This window comes from Haemaphysalis longicornis, unplaced genomic scaffold, assembly GCF_048455015.1.
Source record: "Haemaphysalis longicornis isolate Haplotype H1 unplaced genomic scaffold, Haemaphysalis longicornis Haplotype H1 scaffold_1, whole genome shotgun sequence".
Lineage (NCBI taxonomy): Eukaryota > Metazoa > Arthropoda > Arachnida > Ixodida > Ixodidae > Haemaphysalis > Haemaphysalis longicornis.
The window spans coordinates 274,133,107-274,156,302 of NW_027526203.1; the positions used below are offsets into that span (position 1 = coordinate 274,133,107).

At 49.6% G+C, this 23,196-nt stretch overlaps 1 protein-coding gene across 1 annotated transcript in view; it reads left to right on the plus strand.

Moving 5' to 3' along the window:
* Positions 1-23,196, plus strand: part of LOC144146025 (uncharacterized) — a 193,188-nt gene that overhangs the window by 129,937 nt on the left and 40,055 nt on the right. The window contains exon 2 of the mRNA XM_077677943.1: positions 4,352-4,531. Within this exon, the coding sequence (XP_077534069.1) occupies positions 4,352-4,531 (180 nt within the window). The remainder of the gene's footprint in view (positions 1-4,351; positions 4,532-23,196) is intronic.

Sequence of the window (23,196 nt, forward strand, 5' to 3'; positions counted from 1 at the left end):
TGCGGCCGTTACATCTTTCTGTGGTTCCTTTTTTACGCTATACGATGCTATGGACAACCGACACCAACCACCCACCCCCTGCTTACAAATTTGGTCTCTCTCTTTTTTTTCCAGCGATTTTCAGCCGAACTCTAGCAATGTACTGACACACAACGACTATAGCGTAAGCGCGGATTTTTCTCATATGCAGCGCTGGATGCGCTGCCTTGTGTGAAGGCCTCCGAAGCAGGCTGATGTAGCGTGTAGGTGACTCTAGTGGTACGGTGGGTATTGTTGCGAAACATCCAGGCGGGCTGCAGCATCCAGCCTTCTTTATGATCGTTGCCAGCCTGTTCGCTTTTCGCTGAGCGCCTCAGGCATCACAAATTACCTTGCCGGCCTAACGGCCGCTGGAACTATTGGATGCAGTTCTAAAGGGGGGAGCGAGGCAAAAAAAGAAAAGCCCGCATGTTATGTTCTGATGATACTCTCGTGTAGGATCCACATACGATACGCGGCCTATTTTTATTTGTTTATTTATTTTCATCGGTGACGGCTTCGGGCCTAGGAGCCCTAGGCGAGACCTGAATATGTGAGAATAATATATCCAGCGGAAAGGGGCAATACGCGGTGCAGAGTTGGAAGGCGAAAAAATGCTACGGCAGGCGCGTTCCGCTGGTCGGCGTGATCGGAGCATCTAGGCAGCGGCCATCATCCATCGGGCAATTGGGCGCGGGTACTATCCGACTACGGCAACGTTTTCGTTCCGGGCGGCGCCCGGCCCTGTGCAATAATAATAGAGCACCGTCGCCGGGCTGCAGCGCTCCATACCAGTGGGCCAATATTTGCGGCCAGGGTTGGCTGGCTGGCGACCCTCGCAACAGCCCGCCGTTCAAACCATGCTGGGCCCCCGGATCCCGGCCTGTTGACGCTGGCTCACAAAGGGCCGCCCCCCGTCCTTCTCGCCGGAAGAGGCCGCCCTGCTCCTGCTTGCCACTTCTGTGCAGCGCACCGATGCCCCCGTCCCTGCCCTGAACGGATACACTCTGGCTCATTCCAGCGACACCAACCTGGAGATAGGTGGCGCTTCTATCGGCCACGAAGACGATGCGCGGCGAAGATTGACAAGGTTGGGCGCTGTAGCGCAGTATGAGCCGACCACTTGCAGTTAACGCGCAGAAAAAGAGCCGATCGAGTATCTATGTCACCACTTTATAACTTCATCCGCGTATAACGCTGTTCGTTATTTTTTTCTCGTTATTGTTTGGTTGGATGGTTTTTGCTCCCTGTGCAGAAAGGTCATACCTTACGGTTCGGCTGGTTGGGCTGCTTGGTTCGATGACAAAGTCAGATGGCAGTTTTAGATGTCCTAGCTGGCGGATAATTAAATGCGTTGTCAGTGATGGCGGCGTCCTGGCTGCACGCAGCGCAAAATTTGTAAAGCTCACAGCATGTAATGCAATGGAAATGCGCTCTCATAAGGACAGGGTCAATCGTGCATGGCTTAAACAAAAGCAAAGAACCTTCGATAGACGACCACGACTTCATTCTCGAGCGTACTGCGCGGAACTGCGAGACGATGAAGCAGCCGGGGCTCTGCATCCACGGCGGCTGTAGTAGTGGGGGCGAGGACGGCGCCAGGTGATGCGCGGGTCCGTGATCGGGGCGACTGGCGCACGGGTTCGCGTAGAGTGCGTTCCAAACAAGAATTGTGTAGGAAGAAGGGAGGAGGACGACGGGGTGGGGTGGCGTACGCGCACAGATGGCGGCCCGACGGGTGCGGGCTCCGCTCGAAGGGGCTGCAACACCGGAGAGCGTGCCAGCCGCTGTTTAACCAGAGGTTTCTCTTGGGCGTGTGAGAGGAACGCACGTATAAAAAAGAAAAATCAGCGCGCCCGCACACCGTTCTAGCTTTCTTTCTGTCAAAGCGACCGTTGTCGCTATGTTCATGTTTCGCGTGTCATGCCACCCTGATAGGGGCTGGCAGGGAAGACCCTCTCGTACGTCTGACGGATGAACTTTAAAAAGGACAGAAGTGTGCGTCGCATGTAGTCTTGATCACGAATGCGAAAAGTAGCGTATGACGCAGCGCATCTCGCTTCGGGAGAGTTCTCAGAACTGCTACGACGAATGCATTGCGACAGCTTTATATCTGCCTTTTTTTTGTACTCGAAGTTAAGGCAAGGAGCATTATATGAACAAAACGTAGGAACATCGAAAATTTCGAAATACAGTTCTTTTCCCATGGGATTCTTGTTGGTTTTAGCAAAACCACTGCCCGAATCACAACTTCCTTTAAACAAAATTTGGCCACTATGATATATCCTGAAATTCCGTCAATTAAAATGAGTCATACCATGGGTGGCGATCTCAATACGTAGTCAACAATCCTTGCCGGATTCTGACCATTTCGAAAGGCGTCTTTGAGGCGTCCCTGTAGCACTTTGGGGCCCATCCTTTCTAATATATACATAAATGATATACACCCAAAACCAGCTGTCACGTGAAATACATTATATAGGCAGATTAGTCTCCTGTTTCAATGATATACAACCCTTGACCGGCACAGCTAACCGCGTGCCCTCTTCACTTTCCATATGGTAATCATTTAACTCGGAACAATTGAGATCAACACGGAAAAACTAAACCTATAATTTTTCCACCTAAAAGAAAGCATGTACAGTGGAATCTCGCTAAACCGTACCCGCATAAGCCGTAGTTCCTTTTTGTAGGTAGTTAAGCCGAATCACCGACTCGATTTCCCTTTAACTTATTGCATTCGGATAAACCGTAGTGCCGGTTAGTACGTACTTTCTTCTCGTCCCCGTAAGGTACGGGTCAACGAGGTTTCCCTGTATATAACCCTCCCTCTCTATACCTCAATGGCACTGTGATCAAAGACGTAAACGCATTAAAATCAATATGTGAGAAGGGGCGCAGAGGGGGACGCAGGGAGAAGGGGGGGGGGGGGGGCGGAGAAGAAAGGTAGATGCATACGGCCCTGCTTCGGATACCGCCTGCCTTCTAGTGAATCCGGTGCTGGCAGCTTCGGGTACCGCCTGACATCTGGGGGAGTCCGGGGGAGGAAGGGGGCGGGGTGGTTGGGGGGGTATGTCGAGGGGACGAAAAGAAGATTAGAATGCTGGTGGACGAAAAGCAGAGAGGGGAATATTGCCTAGGACAGTTACCACCTGTAACAGGGGAAAAAAGGATTTCGTGCCTAATAAGCTTTAGTGCCTGCCCTAAGCAGCGCTAGTATTAAACCAAGAGTGTAAAACATGGTTATATTAGTCCTTTTTGGTAAGATGACATGTCATCACCCCGCTTCAAAGGGGAAACCAATAGCAATCATCATCATCATCATATGCTAGGGCTGGATCCACAGCGTCGGAGACTGTATCGCTGTGCGAGGGAGGTCGTTCACGTCCTGGTCTGCCATCACGTCATAGAACGGCGTACCTGCCGAGATCCCGGCGGAAGTTATGATAAACGTGCACAACTTATCATTTCTGGGCGCAGGCTAAGGTAATACCATTGTTCAGCTTTCCGCAAGGCACTCAACTGACCAGTCCATGCCGCGAACAAAGCTAATTCGGCCAATGGTAGCAATGAGCATACCATTTGACTCGAAAATGTAACATGCACCGGGCGTGGCGAAAAACAGAACGTCATGCTTTGCACTGCGTGATGCAACAGCGCAAACCGAACTTCTGAGTCAAATCTTATGCTCGACATCGTCGTTCGCCAAAATTTTATTGTTGGCTGCGTGGATTCGTCAATAGAGGGCCTTGTGGGGAGCTGAACAACGGGATTGCCTTAGAGTGCGGCTGGCGGGTACGACCTGTACCCGCCAGCCGTAAGACCTCCCGGCTCTTCGGGAAAAAGGGGCATGGTAACAGCGTCTACTATGGCCTAAAAAAAGAAATGCGCCAGCGCAAAGTAAACTGAAAATGCCCTCTAGTGCATGAAATGAGTTCGAGCACAATATTGCCCTACCTCGGCTGATTTAGCGTGAACTCGTCCACTCTCTGAAGCATCATTCGTGACACCTCGTCTGTGAAGTCTCCCTTATTTTCCTGTTCATAGGAGTTTCTGCTTTCACAAGATTCTCTCTGGTTGGCTCATCCAAACCGTCTTTCAATTACAAGGAGAGCTGGGCGAGTTGGTAGGAAAGCTGGGCGAGTTCTATCCTGTTATATTTGTTCCTCCCGGTTTGTCGTTTTTTTGTTTGTTTGTTTGTTTTTCACACTCCGTCACACCATGCGTCTGAAGTTTTTTTTTTTTTTTTACATTCTTCTTTGCTGGACGTACACGGGACGGTTCGCGGCCTCCTTGGTGCGCAGTGGTGTGACGACATGCCTGTTTTCCGCAGGGGAGGCGTCCGGTGAGCAGCAGCAGTGGCCTCTGAGTCCTCCGCGGGAGGTGACCATCGACGCCATCGCCGAGCACTCGTTCACGCTGCGCTGGAAGCCGCCGCGGCCGCACCCCAACAAGCACGTCAAACTGCAGGGATACATGCTTACCTACGCGCCGACAGGCAAAGCCGCCTTCGGTGAGCTCTCTCTCTCTCTCTCTCTCTCTCTCTCTCTCTCTCTCTCTCTCTCTCTCTCTCTCTCTCTCTCTCTCTCTCTCTCTCTCTCTCTCTCTCTCTCTCTCTCTCTCTCTCTCTCTCTCTCTCTCTCTCTCTCCTCTCTCTTCTCTCTCTCTCTCTCTTCACGCACAACTGCATGCCTTTTAAATGTTTTCCCAAAGTGCCCGGTTGTTTACGCGGGTTATTTTGTGCTTTAATGTCTGGTTTGTGGTGGTTTTAGTTTACTCCAGAAAACTATATCTGCAACGCCACACATTTTCCACGAAGGCTCATCGTCTTCTCATGTTCCAGCGGACGAAAAAAACTTCCTTTGTTTCGCCTCGGAACAAATATTACTTACCGCACATATTCCAGTGCTTGCTCACGAATCGCCAAGGACGACGCAGTTGTCTTGCAGGAGAAACAAGTTTATTGGAGCGAACTTGTGCTCCCCTAACAACTTAAAAGAATACAGAGGCGGCGAAGCAGCGGTCAACAAAGTGACTTGCGTCAGCGAGCGTCGCAGAATCGAATGCCCCGGCGTCCGCACTGCAGGCTTTTTATCTTTTGGCGCGCGTGGTTCTCGAAACGTCGATTCGCATCGAGAACATAGTAGACCCAAGAAGATTATTCTGGGCTGTTCACGTTAGATCGGAATGCTCTCCCTATCACAACAGATAACACATGCGGCACAGAAAGAAAGAAAGAAAGAATTGAACACGCGCTTTCCTTGGCGCAGAGATAACACAGACCGGCACAGCCGGGCGGTAAAAGCAAAACACAAATAAACAAACCCAATGTATGGTTCGCGGCATTACCCCCCCTCTAAGAGTGCATCGACCCGATGCTAACATAAGCGACAGTCGAACAAATGAAAATAAAAGTTCGTCATCGTTCGTAGAAAGGTTTTAAGCGAACCACGTGGACGACTTCAGGCCGCGTGCGTCGTCGTGATGTGCCGGAGTCAACATCGGGGATCACTTCGTAGGTAAGTTGGCCAACACGTCGTAGAATCTGGTAGGGTCCGAAATACCGTCGCAGGAGTTTCTCACTGAGTCCGCGTCGTCGGATGGGAGTCCAAACCCACACACGATCCCCTGGTTGGTACTCGGCGTCTCGGCGTCGGAGGTTGTAGCGGCCGGCATCCACCAGCTGCTGGTCCCTTATACGAACTCGAGCGAGCTGGCGGGCCTCCTCCGCACGTTGAAGATATCCGTGGACGTCGGCGTTGAGGTCGTCGTCTTCTACGTGCGGAAGCATGGCGTCGAGCATCGTAGTCGGCCTTCTACCGTAGACAAGCTCGAACGGCGTCAGCTGCGTCGTCTCCTGGATAGCCGTGTTGTACGCAAACGTGACATACGGGAGAACTTCGTCCCAAGTCTTATGTTCAACGTCAACGTACATTGACAGCATATCTGCGATTGTCTTGTTCAGACGTTCTGTTAGTCCGTTCGTTTGGGGGTGGTACGCGGTCGTTCTTCGGTGATCCGTGTTGCTGTAGCGTAATACTCCTTGCATCAGCTCTGCAGTAAATGCCGTTCCGCGGTCTGTGATTAGGACTTCCGGGGCTCCATGTCGTAGCACAACTTGGCTTATAAAAAACTTCGCCACTTCTTGTGCAGTCCCCCTCGGAAGAGCGGCGGTCTCTGCGTAGCGCGTCATGTAGTCTGTCGCTACGACAATCCACTTGTTGTGTGATCGTGACGTAGGGAACGGGCCTAAAAGGTCCATTCCAATCTGTTCAAATGGTCTCGATGGGACGGCGATCGGTTGCAGAAGTCCGGCGGGTCTTGTCGGCGGCGTTTTTCGTCGCTGGCAGTCACGGCAGCTCCGGACGTAGTGGGTGACGTCAGAGGTAAGGCCGGGCCAGTAGTACCTCGCCTTGATTTTTCCAATAGTGCGGGCTGTGCCCAGATGTCCGGAAGACGGGTCGTCGTGGCACGCTTCCAAAATTTCGTCACGAAGGTCCGCGGGGATGACGAGGAGGTAATTCGCTCTTGTTCCGGGGCAGAAATTCTTCTTCACAAGGACGGAGTTTCTCAGGCTGAATGCTGGTAATGTGCGTTTGAAGGTCCTAGGAACGGCAACGTTGCATCCCTCGAGGTACTCGATTATGACGCGTAAGTCGGGGTCGGCACGCTGCTGGGCGGCTAGGTCGCTCTCCGTCACGATCCCGAAGAACGCGCTGTCTTCATCAGAGTCTTGTGGTGGGTCGACGGGGGCGCGGGACAGGCAGTCGGCGTCGGAGTGTTTCCTGCCGGATTTATAAACGACGGTAACGTCGAACTCCTGCAGGCGCAAGCTCCACCGCCCAAGACGGCCAGAGGGGTCCTTCAAATTGGCGAGCCAACACAGCGCATGGTGGTCTGTTACAACCTTGAATGGCCTTCCATACACGTATGGGCGAAATTTTGAAATCGCCCATATAATAGCCAGGCACTCTTTCTCAGAGGCAGAATAGTTTTTCTCTTCCTTCGACAGACCACGGCTGGCATAGGCGATTACCCTTTCGCATCCGCTTTGCTTTTGGACAAGGATGGCACCCAAGCCGATATCACTGGCGTCCGTGTGCATTTCCGTTTCGGCATTTTCGTCGAAATGAGCGAGCACGGGCGGGCTTTGCAGGCGTATTTGCAGCTCGCAGAATGCTTTTTCTTGGTCGTTTTCCCAGCTGAAAGGGGTGCTATCTTTCGTCAAGCGCGTGAGTGGCTCTGCAATGCGTGCGAAGTTTGCCACGAAGCGCCGGTAGTATGCGCACAGCCCGAGAAATCTTCGCACGCCCTTCTTGTCTTTCGGCCTTGGGAAGTTCGCAATCGCTGAAGTTTTTGCCGGGTCAGGTAGGACTCCCGCGGCGTTGACGACGTGGCCCAAGAACTTGAGTTCCCCGTATGCGAAACGGCACTTTTCAGGCTTTAGCGTCAACCCCGACGTACGAATGGCCTCGAGTACAGACTCCAACCTTGCAAGGTGTTCGTCGAAAGTCCGGGCGAATACCACTACGTCGTCGAGGTATACGAGGCAGGTGTGCCACTTAAGGCCAGCTAGCACAGTGTCCATGACTCTTTGAAACGTCGCTGGTGCTGTGCACAGCCCAAACGGCATCACCTTGAACTCGTATAGGCCGTCTGGGGTTATAAATGCAGTCTTCTCTCGGTCTCTCTCGTCCACTTCGATTTGCCAGTAGCCGGTCTTCAGGTCCATCGATGAGAAGTACTTCGCGTGGCAGAGGTGGTCGAGGGCGTCGTCGATTCGGGGATGGGGGTACACGTCCTTTTTCGTGATTTTGTTCAGTCGCCGGTAGTCAACGCAAAACCTTAATGTGCCGTCTTTTTTCTTTACGAGTACGACGGGCGCAGCCCAGGGGCTTTTCGATGGCTGTATAATGTCATCGCTGAGCATGTCGTCGACTTGAGTCCGGATGGCTTCCCGTTCGTGTGAAGAGACGCGGTACGGTGACTGTCTGGTAGGTCGGGCTCCATCTTCGGTTATTATTCGGTGCTTCGCTAGAGGGGTCTGACGTAGTTTTGCGCTCGACGAAAAACATTCGCTGTAGCGACGCAGCAAGGCCAATAATTTTTTCCGTTGTTCTTGCGGTAGCGCCGGATTCACGTCGAATGGCTGATGGAGCTTGAAGGTTTCTACGGGTGTGCGTTCAAAGTCGGCGACTGCGATCACATCACTTGCTTCTTGCGTTTCTTCGAGGAACGCAATTGCAGCTCCCTTGTTTAAATGCTGGTACTCTTCGGTGAAATTAGTGACCAAAACGTGAGATTGGCGTTGCTTAAAGTGCGCAATGCCTCTTGCGACGGAGACGCCGCGGTCGAGAAGCAACCTTCGATCACTCTCTACGATAGCGTCGATGTCAGAAGCAGCATCCTCACAGTAGACGGCGATCATCAAGCTTGCGCGGGGTGGCAGGGTGATGTGATCGTCGGCGATCCTGACAGCAGCACGGTGATCGGGGTTCGGTTGCGGCGTCGTGGAGTGATCGGAGGAAAATGTTATCGACTTGGTCTGCAGATCAATTATTGCGCCGTTGTCCGTCAAAAAGTCAATTCCGAGAATCACGTCGCGGGAGCAGTTAGGCAGAACGACGAACGCCGCAGGGTACGTTGTGCCGTCTATGGTGACGCGCGATGTGCACATTCCACTTGGCGTCACGAGGTGGCCTCCTGCTGTGCGTATGTGCGGACCGTCCCATCTGGTCATAACTTTCTTCAGTTTAGACGCAAATGGTCCGCTCATTACCGAATAGTCGGCTCCCGTGTCTACGAGGGCGACTACGTCAAAGCCGTCGATGGACACCTTGACGTCGGATGCCGCCTTCCTCGAGTTCCGGGTGCGTCGGGGCGTCGCATCTCGGCTTGTGCGTGTTGACGGTCGGGCACTGTGCGTCGTCGTTGTCATCGTCTTCTCAGCGGACGTCTCGTCGTGTACGGGAGTCTCGTCAGGTCTGGGTCGGGTCGTCGGGATGAGGGCATGTTGTGAGTCACTGTCTTCCGCGAGTCGTTGCGTCGTTGGAGGGTTTTCATTTTTCCGCGATCGTGCAACTTTACCTCCAGAAGTTGCTGCTTTTAGTTTCCCCCGCGTGGGCTGGGGGACCTTCCACGTGAGAACTCAGCATTGCTACGGCGGTTCGGCGACTGGTATGGGTAGGGTGACGGCGAACGGTTGAAACGGGCTGGTCGACGGCTGGTGTTGGACAGGTACTCTTCGATCTCCGATGGGTGCTGACCAGTTCGGGGGCGGGGTGCGTCGACGGAGAACCCTCGCAAACCGAGCCTCCTGTAGGGGCAGCGACGGTAGACGTGGTCGGCCTCTCCGCAGTGGTAGCACAGCGGACGATTGTCGGACGTTCGCCACACGTCGGTCTTCCTTGGGGCAGGGGGTTGCGCCGCAGGTGGTCGGGCCGGCGAGAGGGGACGACGGTACGGAGCCTCGGGACGATAGGGTGCAGGTGGGCGAGGGCGATGTACAGCAGCCGCGTAGGTCATGGCTTGCGGCTCGCGAGGTGCTACTGGCGTCGTTGAAGTTCCCAGCGCTTGCTGCACTTCTTCTCTAATGACGTCGGTAAGAGAAGCGACTTGTGGTTGCGGCGTCGTCGGGAGCAGTTTCCGCAGCTCCTCCCTCACTATTTCGCGGATAGCCTCGCGTAGGCTGTCAGCCGGAACCCGCATGTTGTCGATGTAGTTCGCACTGGCCGCGCCAACAAAGTTCCGGTCATACTGCTTAGCACGCATTTCGAGAGCCTTCTCAATCGTGCTGGCTTCGGTCACGAATTCAGCGATGGTTTTGGGCGGGTTGCGGACAAGTCCAGCAAACAGCTCCTCCTTCACACCGCGCATCAAGAAGCGTAACTTATTTTCTTCCGTCATTTCAGGGTCCGCGCGGCGAAATAATTGCTTCATCTCCTCAACGAAGATCACGACCCCTTCGTTGGGGTGTTGTGTCCGAGTTTCAAGCAAAAGCGCAGCTCGCTCTTTTCTCACAACAGTAGTGAATGTCTTCAGGAACTCCCTTTTGAAGTGAGTCCAGTCGGTCAAAGAACTCTCATGGTTCTCGAACCAAGTTCGAGCAGCATCTTCTAAGTAAAAGAAGACATGCCGGAAAGTTTCTTCGTCGTCCCACCTGTTGAAGATGCGGACGCGCTCCAGCTTCTCCAACCATTCTTCGGGGTCTTCAGCGGGGGCTCCCCGGAAAGATGGCGGTTCCCGGGGCTGCTGCAGGACGATTGGCGATGTTGTTTCTTGCACCATGGTGTTGGTTGCAGCGTTCTTTTTCTTGGGCCCTTCTGGCATCAAACCGAACTCGGGTGGTAAATTTTGCAGGCGGGGGCTGGCTCTTGTTGGACTGGCTTGGCGGCTTCTCGAGGTTGTAGTGGGCATGAAGGGTGCGTACCCCGCACCTCCACCAGATGTCACGAAGCCAAGGACGACGCAGTTGTCTTGCAGGAGAAACAAGTTTATTGGAGCGAACTTGTGCTCCCCTAACAACTTAAAAGAATACAGAGGCGGCGAAGCAGCGGTCAACAAAGTGACTTGCGTCAGCGAGCGTCGCAGAATCGAATGCCCCGGCGTCCGCACTGCAGGCTTTTTATCTTTTGGCGCGCGTGGTTCTCGAAACGTCGATTCGCATCGAGAACATAGTAGACCCAAGAAGATTATTCTGGGCTGTTCACGTTAGATCGGAATGCTCTCCCTATCACAACAGATAACACATGCGGCACAGAAAGAAAGAAAGAAAGAATTGAACACGCGCTTTCCTTGGCGCAGAGATAACACAGACCGGCACAGCCGGGCGGTAAAAGCAAAACACAAATAAACAAACCCAATGTATGGTTCGCGGCAATATGTAAGCAGCCGACCCACTGTAGTACAACTAAAGGTGGAAGGCGGTTCTGTGGTGTCTGATACAGACAACCCGTGGCATTCTGCAATTTGCGCGAGAACCGTTGATATATCGCTAACCTAAGGTGTGATGTCGGCTATCTTGGGTTTTTTTTTTTTTTTTACGGCTACAGTATTAAATACGAGTGGTTAACTGAGGTTTGAACTTGGGCTGGTTAGTTGTGTTGGAACACTCTGACGAAAATCAACGCGTAGACGAGGGCGAACAAAGGAAAGAAGGCACGCTCGAAGCTTACAAAACGTGGAATAGCTTTGTTCCTGTCATCTGTACGTGAATGTGGATAAGAGAATCAGATCAACCTCTGTGCCACGTTTGCCCCTTGTTACGATCATCTGCTAGTATACCGCTTTGAGGCAATTAAATTGTGACAAAAATCTAGTTGGACATCAACGATTTATTGCAAAGAAAAGGCTGCCTGGTTTCCAGATATTTCTCTCGATTTCCTCTACACGTGTTTTTGGCAACGGGCAGTAATCTTTGCCATCCTCAGCTATCACTCATTGTCGATCTGACTACAGGTTAAATATGTTGGGGTAGTAAAACAAAACTACCCTCTATATTTCTCACTTACGATAATACAAGGCTTGCAAAAGACTACTTGTTTGTTCTCTGTCAGTGTTCTGAGCCGCCCAGCTGCAAAGATGCTGACGAAAATGGACACACTTATACGCTGCTACGGCGGGGTTCAAAACTGCGTTGGACAAGAAGTGTTCCCTGGGCGATGCTTTACTTGGAAAGTATACTTCGGACATAAGACTTTCGTTGGTTTTAATGCGATAGCATTCCTGGGCTCACTGGGTAATTTCCGTGGATACCAAGCAAGTGCACACGTCGTGCCTTGTCACGCGTCCTCAGAAACGACGCCAACCGGAAATGACGATGGCGGTAGTGAGAAGTAAGCTCGCGAGCGCCCGCCTGCAGCTCGAATCTGGTTCAGCGGTAACTGTAGTGTGGGAAGGAGGATGCGGCCTCACCGACAGCGATAGCACGGCGGAAACGAAAAATTAGCAGTGGCTTAGCTCGGCTATGCCAGGGTATACGTAGCGTGAGCTAAGGTTCAGTTGGTTATTCTTAGGTTTCCTGGTTGTCTAAGATTAGCTGATTATGCTTACTGCTGCTAAAACGATTTCTAATCCAACCCAATCAATCCAGTCCAGTCCAGTCCAATCCAATCCAATCCAATCCAATCCAATCCAATCCAATCCAATCCAATCGAGCCCAGTCCAGTCCAGTCCAGTCACTGCTCCTCGCGCATGCGCAGCACGGCTCTCCAGGAGCCACTCGAAACGGCTATCAAGCGGTTCCTGCATAGCTTCAGACTTAGCTACTGCACAACGGAGGCGCACAGATAGGCACGCGCTGGCGCCAGTGCGCCTGCCGCGGCTATGACGTCCCTCCTCTGGAATTCGCAGACCGGCGAATGTGCAGACCCAATTCCCACACACCCGTACTCCAAGTGGATTGGATTTCAATCCAACACAATCCAATTTAATCCAATCCAATCCAATCCAATCCAATTCAGTCCAGACCGATCCGATCCAAACTAATCCAATGCTCCTCGCGCTTCCACAGAACGGCCCTACACGGCCCACGCGAAACTGCTCAACCTCGGCCAGTGTAGCTTATGCTACATAAGAGGGCACGTCATGACTTTAGCACGCACTGCGCCTGCCCAATGGGGTCTGTTCTCACGCGTTCTGCACTCGGGCCTACGAGTCACTGTGCTACATATGAACCGCTGCTGCTAGCCTCGCTCTCTCAGTTGACCTTGAGCGCGCTTGGCGGGCATCGATGGTGAACGCCGCAGCTCAGTTCCAGAAACTACCCCTTGCAAAGTAACGCTGTCGAGTCTCACGTCTTGAGACGTAAACTTAGATGCCCTCTATAACGTTTTCTTCGGTAGGACGCCAGTTATGGCTATAATTCATGTTCCTGGGAACCCCGCTTTCGATCGCGCTTCGCTTCCTGCCCGATTCCCGTGTCTGGAAAATTTTCAAAGTGTTCCTGTTGCACAACTTGACACCTGCCATGAGGGGTGGAAGGAGAAAAGCTACCCGGGGTGGTAGCTCAGTGGGTTCGGTGCTTTGCTGTTAGGAGACCTTGGACGCAGGTTCGATCCCTGCCGCGGCGGCTTCTTTCCATATGAAGTCGAAGGAAAAAAAACGCTTTGTGCCGAGGTATTGTAGGCCGTAAAGACCCCCATGCGGTCTAAGCTAGTCCATAGCTCTTTGATATGTAAGGCCGTCTTAGAGCCAAGGTGGAGCTTCCGCGCGTGAAACACCATAAATGTAGAAATTCGCAGGCACAACAAACGTATACAGGGTGTTTCAGCGAACACTTTCAAAAATTCTTAAAAATAGGCTCTTCGAGAAAAAAAGAAACCCTCTTCAGAAGGAGACTGCTAGCTGCGGCGGACGCCAGGTAGTATGAACGGTGTGCACATTAGTTAGGTGGGTAATTAAACTCTACTAATTAACTTCTTAATTAGCGGAGTTTGGTGGCTACTGTAAATGGTGATTTTGTAGCCCCGGAGAAGACGTTTTCACATCCTATTTTAAAACAACGAAAAAGTCGGTGTTTAAAGCCCTGTAGCACGAGGAAACCTGCCGTTGTTTTTCGCTCAAAAACGAAACTCGGCGTTCGAGGAGCGCTGGAAGTCTTGAGCGAACGCAACGTCCGCTGGTGACGTGTTTCAATGAATGTGGCGGCCAAGTCGAAATGTAAGTGCAATTTTCCCTAGCTAGGAAGCCTCAGCATGCGGCCACAGCCGCGAAAGCCTTCCTCACCCAGCAAACAAACCTTTCCTTTGTCTGATGCGCTTTCTAACACGCAGCGATTATGAACGAACAGCGAACAGCAGATAAACCTGACGAAAAAAAAAAAATGAACGGATGGTGACATTTCACATTTTGCACGACTGGAAGCCACTTCAGATGTGGACAAGACAATAAAAAAATAAAAACAAAACTGTCGCCAACGCCCACTAGGGCTCCTGAAACAGGCGACCGCGCAGTAGGCGATATGGCTAGCTTTTTTCTTGCGCCTACCAACGAAAGAAAAGATAACGCTAGCCGTGGTATAAGGTGATCGTTGATCATTGAAAAAATACAGGAGGCGATGGCATTGATATAAGCTGATTCCCTAGCGTGGGGAATCACCAGAGCCTTCTTGAATTTGGCGACACAGTCACTGCAACACGTCATCAGCGGATGTTGCGTTTTCACTACACTTCTGGCGCACCATGTGCGCTGCGTTTCGGTTTCATGCGGGAAAAATACTTGATTTTTGCGGGCTGCAGGGCTCTACAGAGTGTCTTTTTCGTTGCTTTAAAAACTGATCGGTTATCGTCTTCTCCGTAGCTACAAACTCGCCATTGGCAATAACCGCCAAACTCCGCTAATTAAAAAGTTCATTAGACAATTTTAGTTAATTAACTATGTAATTCGCATGTTTCTCATAACTACTGACGTCCGCCGAACCAGACAGCTTGTTTCTTAAGAGAATTCCTATTTTTCTTGAAAAGCCTACCTTCAGGAATTTTTGAAAGGGTTCACTGAAACACCCTGTGTATATATATATATATATATATATATATATATATATATATATATATATATATATATATATATATATATATATATATATATATATATATATTGGAAATGAGGGGCTCGTGGGTTTTTCTTTCTTTCTTTCTCACGTAAATTAATAAAAAAAAATAATGTAACATCACTAACGGTAAAAAACTACTCTAACCATTCCCCTATGTCTTCTTTGGTGTTGTAGACTGCCGGCATTTCTTTCTGCATATATATATATATATATATATATATATATATATATATATATATATATATATATATATATATATATATATATATAGCGAATCAGAAAATGGGAAATGAGGGGCTCCGTGAAATAAGACAGAAAATAAGGTTTGGCAGTCAAGAAAACCTCGGAAAGCAAAGGGGAGGTTGTGGTGCGTCATAGAAAGAGATGAAGAATTTTTTTAGTCGAAAAGAAAGTGGTGAAAAATTGCCCGCCGGGTGGGATCCGAACCCACGACCTCCAGAATACCGGTCTGGTGCGATAACCACTACGCTACCGGCGGGGCTGATTTCCCAGCACTTTCTCGGGTATTTATGTTAAGGTATTTTTGTTTCCTGCACTTGGGGGTGGTAGCCAGTGCCACTCGGACTACTCGGGGTGAAGGGGACCTTCTTTTTAACCCCCGGGCCGTGACTCGAGTGTCTACGACATGTCGAGAGTGGTCGACCAGCGTTGAACCCTCTTAAGCTCCCTTTGGCACCAAGACTGCCAGAACAGAGGCCCTCGCTAAGCATGTAGCGAATCAGAAAATGGGAAATGAGGGGCTCCGTGAAATAAGACAGAAAATAAGGTTTGGCAGTCAAGAAAACCTCGGAAAGCAAAGGGGAGGTTGTGGTGCGTCATAGAAAGAGATGAAGAATTTTTTTAGTCGAAAAGAAAGTGGTGAAAAATTGCCCGCCGGGTGGGATCCGAACCCACGACCTCCAGAATACCGGTCTGGTGCGATAACCACTACGCTACCGGCGGGGCTGATTTCCCAGCACTTTCTCGGGTATTTATGTTAAGGTATTTTTGTTTCCTGCACTTGGGGGTGGTAGCCAGTGCCACTCGGACTACTCGGGGTGAAGGGGACCTTCTTTTTAACCCCCGGGCCGTGACTCGAGTGTCTACGACATGTCGAGAGTGGTCGACCAGCGTTGAACCCTCTTAAGCTCCCTTTGGCACCAAGACTGCCAGAACAGAGGCCCTCGCTAAGCATGTAGCGAATCAGAAAATGGGAATTGAGGGGCTCCGTGAAATAAGACAGAAAATAACCACCCCCAAGTGCAGGAAACAAAAATACCTTAACATAAATACCCGAGAAAGTGCTGGGAAATCAGCCCCGCCGGTAGCGTAGTGGTTATCGCACCAGACCGGTATTCTGGAGGTCGTGGGTTCGGATCCCACCCGGCGGGCAATTTTTCACCACTTTCTTTTCGACTAAAAAAATACTTCATCTCTTTCTATGACGCACCACAACCTCCCCTTTGCTTTCCGAGGTTTTCTTGACTGCCAAACCTTATTTTCTGTCTATATATATATATATATATATATATATATGTGTGTGTGTGTGTGTGTGTGTACTGTTTATAACAATATATCGGATATTATAACGATTGAATCCATTTATATTGTGCACCAAAAGTGAAACAGTGACGACTCTAATGACGCGGTTGCGCAGCCTACTTAGGTTGTGTCTTTGTAGGAGGCCCAATGCGTGACACAGTCCCGCGTGGACTTTGCTTCCGCCATGGACATTTACCTCAGCTAGTTGAAGCACCTATAGATGCTCTTGGAAAACATTTGCGCTACCTTCACACGCGGCAAGCAAAGCTGACTGACTGTGGCTTCTTTTCCGGAAATTAGTAGTAGTACGACCTTGCTGGCATGCAAATAAAATGTTTTGAGCTCTTTTCCGTCTTTTTATTTCGCAACCCGCTTATAACAATTGTCGGTTATAACGATGGCATTTCCTTGGCACTTGGATATTGTTATAAGTGGACTAGACTGCATATATACAAAGAGAAAAAGAGAAAGGCGTTCGTATGCAACACTGTCTAGCGAATGTTTGGCAGAGTTACTGCAAAATATATTATGAATAACAAAAAACTGCGCTTACAGGGACAATGCGGTACACGTGGAGGTGCACGCGCAATAGATACACAGAAACGCCAGTACAAAAACCTACAAATGCGCCACGAACACAGCATAATGGGAAACTCAGTAAAAAAGGATGTCACTGAGTGTAGCAGTGGGCGCGGATCTGCATCACAAATTGCAGTTGTTGAATATGTAATAAACTAAATTTATGCAGTAAAGCAGTGACTAAAACTCCCGCACACTCGCACGCACTATCCATATATACGTGCACGTACAAAAGAGCCCGTGTAACAAAAACTTAATAGTCCATGGTCTGTGCCATCACCATTAGCCATTGAATGGCCCTTGAAACACAGAAGCCTGTTCGAGTCAATTCCAGCAGCCTTTGTGCGTCAGCCACGGCCTTTCTTTGCCCCAAATTTTCTTATCACTAAAACATAGTATCCTGCCTCGCCCTGCTGCTTTCCCGCGCGTCCCTCGGTGGCCCCGCTATTATTTATGTCGTCCATCTGCTGTGCGCTCCTCGCACTTCGCGAGAAGGGTCCCGCCAAACTGCCCTTATTTTTGCTAATTGAGGCAGAATGTCCTCCGCCCGAGCTTGCTTCGTAGTGTCCAGTGCACGTTTTCTTGATGCTTTATTTAACATCTAACATTTCTGTTTCCATGGCTCTTCGGGCAGATGTGAGTGTTCTCTTTGAAGGGCTTCATAAGAGTTCAAGTTCCTGCTCTATAAGTGCGCGCTGGAGCTATACACTGAACACATATACTTCTTTTCGTTGAGCGATGGAAGCTTGACTGCCCGCAGCCCCTAGAAATTATTCGACTGTTTTTTTCTTGTTGTTTCGGCTTGTAGTCAGTAATTGTTTAACATTATTGAACGACTGCACATTTCCTACATTTCATTACGAACTCGAAATACCTGATTACAACTTTTGGTATCACTCTTGATTTATTAAAATATTTTAAGCTTTTTGTTAGCGTCGACCTATAATTGCGCGATCGTTAACGTTAATAAATCGCGATGTTATCCTATACGTCCTTATATATGGTCATAGCGGTGTGAATGATCCCGCCATGTTCTAACATATTAAAAATTCTGCAGTTAAGTGTAGGACAATAATTTATTTTTGAACGCGTGAGTCTCGCCAACATTTTTTTTTATTAGCAATTGTTGTCAAACAAATGCAGCGTTCAGGGCTTAATGTGCGCTAATACATACTTCTGGCGCTCGGAAGAAAGTTGGCAGGCGACCACAGAATGTTTGTTGCGGTTTCCGCGCGGCCCTGGGTGATTTTGTCTTACGTCGAAATTGACTGCCAAGATACCGCCGAGAGGGAAGCGTGCTTTCTATGCTTCTACGCCGCTCCAGATGACGCACACAAAAACGAGGAAGCAAAAATTATGGTTGAATTTTGTACTTGGCCAATCTCGTACGTCGGCGAAGACAGCGCGGCTACTATGACAGTTATTGTTTCATAGAATTTTTCACGAAATATAGTTGAAATGAATCTTGCGCTAGCCATACTACGCGACTCTCTTCGATGCCGAACCCTGTCAGCGTGGGAATTAAGGAAAGGGAAAAACATTGCAATTACCTTCACAATTGTCTTGGCTTAGCCAATTTCACGCCAAACGTCCCAGACAGTACGCTCGACCAACTCTGATTACACTATAAAAAATCGCAATCGATACCTTCACTACACTACTCGTTCTCATAACAATTTTGGGGGGAAAACATTTTTCTCTCACTCAGCACTTTTGATAGCCTGGCTGTGACCAACCTAGGTTGCGAGAAACATTCGCAAAAAATAAAAGTTGTACGAAGTGCGGTAAAAAATTCTAGTTGGTAGAAGAAGAACCGCGCTTCCTTGCTACAACGCATTGTGGGATGCTAGTGTGTCTCAAAATGTGCTATGCGGGAAAGTAATGCGGCGTCTCTGGGCCATATTTAAACATTTTTTTTCAGCTGTTTAATCTTTTGCAGAGACAATGCAGCTGCATAGTTCGTTTACATTGTTGTCGGTGAGTGCGAAATGATATTGGAGTCGGGAGGGGACTAGTTTCGGAGTTCTAAACACATCAACTTCAAAAACTTTGAAATGTTTCTCATGTTCAGGCGCTTATCGCAGTGTATGGCGGTACAGGTAAAAATACAGACTTGAGCTCATTTGAAAGGGTGTACGAAGGACATTTGTTTCTGAAAGTTTAATCGAGGTACTTTTTTTTTTGTTTTAAGCGAGAAAACATTTTCTTTACATATTCAGTGACCCCCACGGCCTCAGTCGTCGGGCCGTAAGTTCGCTTCACTCACTGAAGGTTCCCCCGCGCCAGAGGCGCGGCGGCACGCAGTTCGAGAGGTGGCATGTTCGTTTTGTTTTAACGATCTTGTCCGCTTGGTAAGAGGGATTCCCACATGAATCTGCTTGTCTTCCGCGATGCCGCAGACGAAGTGAGTTAGTAAAAGCGGAAGCGAGAAAAACTGAAAGACGACGCCACCCGTCAATTAGCGAGGATAGGGCATGGTGCAGTGTAACAGCGATGGAGCAGGTTTATTCGCTGGATAGCAGATGTCGGCTGCAGACAAGAAAGAATAATTTTAAGTTCTTCCGAATTTCTTGGAAAGTTTCTACGTGCAATAGAATTAAAAGCTCAAGCTGCACCACTTAATCAGCTAACAGCAAGCAACGTATCTGACAGACACGAAAAGCAGCCTGAAAGATGATGAGATGATTCTTTGTTTAGGCTTCGCAGGATAATTATACTGTTCTCACGCAAGAGGCTCCCTCGTACCACTGGGTAAATACGAAAGCCGCGATACACCCCTTGGGTGGCATACCATTCTTCAGAAGAAACTGGTCCCGTGGTGTAAAATCACATGCCGTGATTTGGGACTGTCGTGACCACGCCACAGCGGCCATGGCTACTTTTCAAGATGAGGCGTTCAAGTTCCTGAACCGCGTAATTTCGGCTCTCCAGAAAAGTCGTTATTTTCCGCCAATTGCGTCATCACAGTTACATGAACAAGAAAAAATTTGTAAATTCGCGCCACCATAAAGCTGACCTGAACTTATCGGGCGAGTGAAGCAATTTTGCAACGTAAAATGGAAAGAGCGCTAGAGATGGGGTTGGTAGCAGAGTGCAGCCCCGTGAAGCGATTGGCAGCTAGGGCCAGTCTTTAGAGAGGTACTTACGCCAACCAGCTATTTACATGGGCGCAAAAGAACATGACAAGTATATCCCTGCCACCCAGACTTTCCAAGTGGCAAAGCACTAACGTCGGCGACCGCGGTGAAAACTGCAGCCTCCGAAGTACACCAAAGTCGACCTGGCGGCCTATGCTCTACTACATGTGTCTGCACGAACGCAGTGTCGCGGAAGTAATTTCAGCGCTCCCGCAACTGATCATCTGCCGATGACGCCCTCCCGAAATCCAGTACCAACCAGCCGCACTCCTGTAAAGCAGCTAGCCACGTAACAACCCGGAACGCCCGCGGCCACCGCATCTTTCGCTGCCGCCGAGGGACCCTTGGTGTGGTGAAGAGAACTTACCGCCTGCCGACTGAGGCCATGGTGGTTGCTCAATATAAAATATATTTTCTTGTTCAAAACAAAAAGTACTCAGATTAAACTTTCAGAAACAAATGCCCAGTGCGTGCCCTTTCAAGTGAACCCAAGTCTACATTTTTACATGGACCGTCACAAACTGCGATACGCGCCTGAACATGAGCAACATTTCAAAACTGTCAAAGTTAATCTATTTAGCGCTCCGAAACTACTCGCTTCCCGACTCCCATATTTTTTTCGTGCACTTACCGTCAACAATACAAACAATTATACAGCTGCATTGTCTCCAAAAAAGGCGCAACAGCTGTACAAAATGGCTAAATGCGACCCTGAAGCGCCGCATTGCTTCCCCACAAAGCACATTTTGAGGCGCACTAGCAGCTGTCAATGCGTTTTGGCAAGGAAGCGCGGTTCTCTTTTTACCAACTGGAATTCTTTTACCGCGGTCCATATGATGTTCTATTTGAACGATTTTTTCCGCAGCCTATGTTTCGGTCACAGCCACGATATTCACATTACTGGGAGAGAGGAGGAGGCATAAAAATTTATTCAACTGCATGAGTTCCGTTGTGGGAAGCCTCCTTAGTCAAGCAAGCCTTGGTTCTTGGCTGCCAGGCGGGCCCTGTCCACCAGTCGTTGCTGGTCTTGAGGGCGTGAGCTGGTCAGCTGGCCCTCCCACTGCTCCAGGGTTGGGTTTAATAGGGGGTTAATGAGAAAATTTTTTCCACCAGAATTTTGTTAGGAGAATTAATAGTGTAGTGAAGGAATCGACCATAATTTTTTATAGTGTAATCGAAGATGGTCGAGCACATTTTCTCGGTCGTTTGGCATGGAATGATCCTGGGGAAATACGCCAAGTGCAGCAAATACGCTCCTAAAAGCATTTGTTTGTATTGCTAGGGAGCAAAACCACGCTGTTTTGAAAGAAAAATGAAATAATGCGAAATTCGTTCTCCTGCCCCTCAGTTTTATTTTATTTTTTGTATCAGGACTAAGTGAACTTTCTTTGTTAGGATGTTGCCGGACCGATCCGGCCCTTACTAAAAATGTCAGGTTACCCGAAAACCATATCACAATTTTTGATTCGTGTACTCGCCGTAGAAGTCAGTAGTTGTAATAGCCCCAACGCATGGATACGGCAACTCCGTCATGCATGGTGCCCCACACTTGACTTTATACTCGCGTCCCAACGTGCCTGCCTCACACTCGGCCGAACAGTAGGCCTCGGTGGACTAACGTATGGGTTCCTCGCCTATGAATTCCGTGCTCGTCATGTCAAGGATCTGGAGATACTGCAGAGGTCTCGAGTTCACGCTACCGCGGGCCTTCCACTGCACACCCGAATTACTACACCTGAAGCCAGCCCTGTCATTACATCCATTCATTAACTTGATCGATGAAACCCATGCAGTGACAGAACCGACAAACTGATCTCAATCAACAGGGCTCAAGCTACAAAATCGGGACCAACTGAATAGCAAGTCGAATTCGACGCTCTTTTGGAAAAGGCCAGCTGTTCGAATTATGCGAAAGCGGGCGATACCGCACACTCTACCATGACCGTGAGCGGCTTATCAGCAAACTGAACACTGATCGCTTACAAGGGGAAGCGACGTCTTAACAGACACAGTAGTGTGTAGTGAGGCTGGCGCAGCATGGCGTTGTCCCTACCTCGACCTTTACAACTGACTAAATCGCATGTACAATGATTTGAATTAGTAAAAGAAGGGTAACAGCTTGGTATCCTCGGACCCCTGCAAAGCCTGCACGAACTGAAGCCCAACTTAGTGCTCATATATATAGTGTCACGCGCTTTCGACTCATCAACGACTCCGAGGTGGTTCTTCAGCTCAACACGTCCTACATTCATAACTGCGTTGCTAATCAAGTTCTTTATTTTATAACAGCGCTACAAAAGGACATTTTAGAAATTAGATTGCCTTGGACACCTGGCCATTCCTACGGTGCTATTGGGAATGAGGAGGCACACGACGCTGCCCAGGAGAGCCTTCAGTTTCCTTCGCCTGCCGCTGACCTACACTCGCACGGAAAGCAACCCTGCAATACCTGCATGGCACCAGCCGCGCCGCCAACTTCACGCTTATAGGCGTAGTCTACTCCGCGACCTGTTTCCACCTCACTGCTTATCCCTTATATATAACCATGCTTTTCAAGGCCGCCTGAAATTTTCGACAACAAAGCTCACACGAACCTTGGCCGGCTGACTGCTCGTTTTTTGCCGAGGACACCATTCCGAACATGTGTCACCTCATCCCCACGGGTCCTGCCTTCAGCAGGGGACGTGACATGCTCATTTCGAAATTTCCCGCGCCATCTCCAGTCAAGGTCACCTTATCCTACTCAGGTGGGACCCTTCCGCGAACTGCGCCATTGTGATTGGCCTGTTCAAGGCAGTAGGCTGTGTGCTGCTATTGCGTGTGCCAGGACACAAAATTTAAAAACGAGGACTACAACTTTAAAGGGCTCATGCAAACAAAAACAAGTTTGTTCTATTTGAAAGATTTGGTGTTTTATAGTTGTCCGACAGCAAACGAGGCCGTATTCACTAGCAATTAATCAATTTAGGTTAAAATTTTGATTCTTCCGCCAAATCGTGTTTTCGTGACGTCTGTCATGAAGTCACACGGGCGGGTATTCAAACTAACTTCCAGTGCGTCATGACTCTGCCACGGCCTCCGCAATCTGCTGCCGGCAGATCGCGGAGGCCACGGTTCTGCCGCCTTGCTTGCCGTCAGTCCTCCCAGATGGCGCTACCATAACATACCGTTGTCCGTTGTTTTTGTTAGTGTAAAAAGTAATCGTTTCGCGAAGCATGGGGCATCCGCGACAAACGTGGTCACGTAAGACAACGTCGCTTACACCGATGGGCCAGTGTCGCGCAAGACAACTCAAAAGCGGCGGAAAGCTGAGAAGCTAAAACAAGCATAGTGCGCCGAGTACCAACAGCAGTGCGCATTGGTACTTCT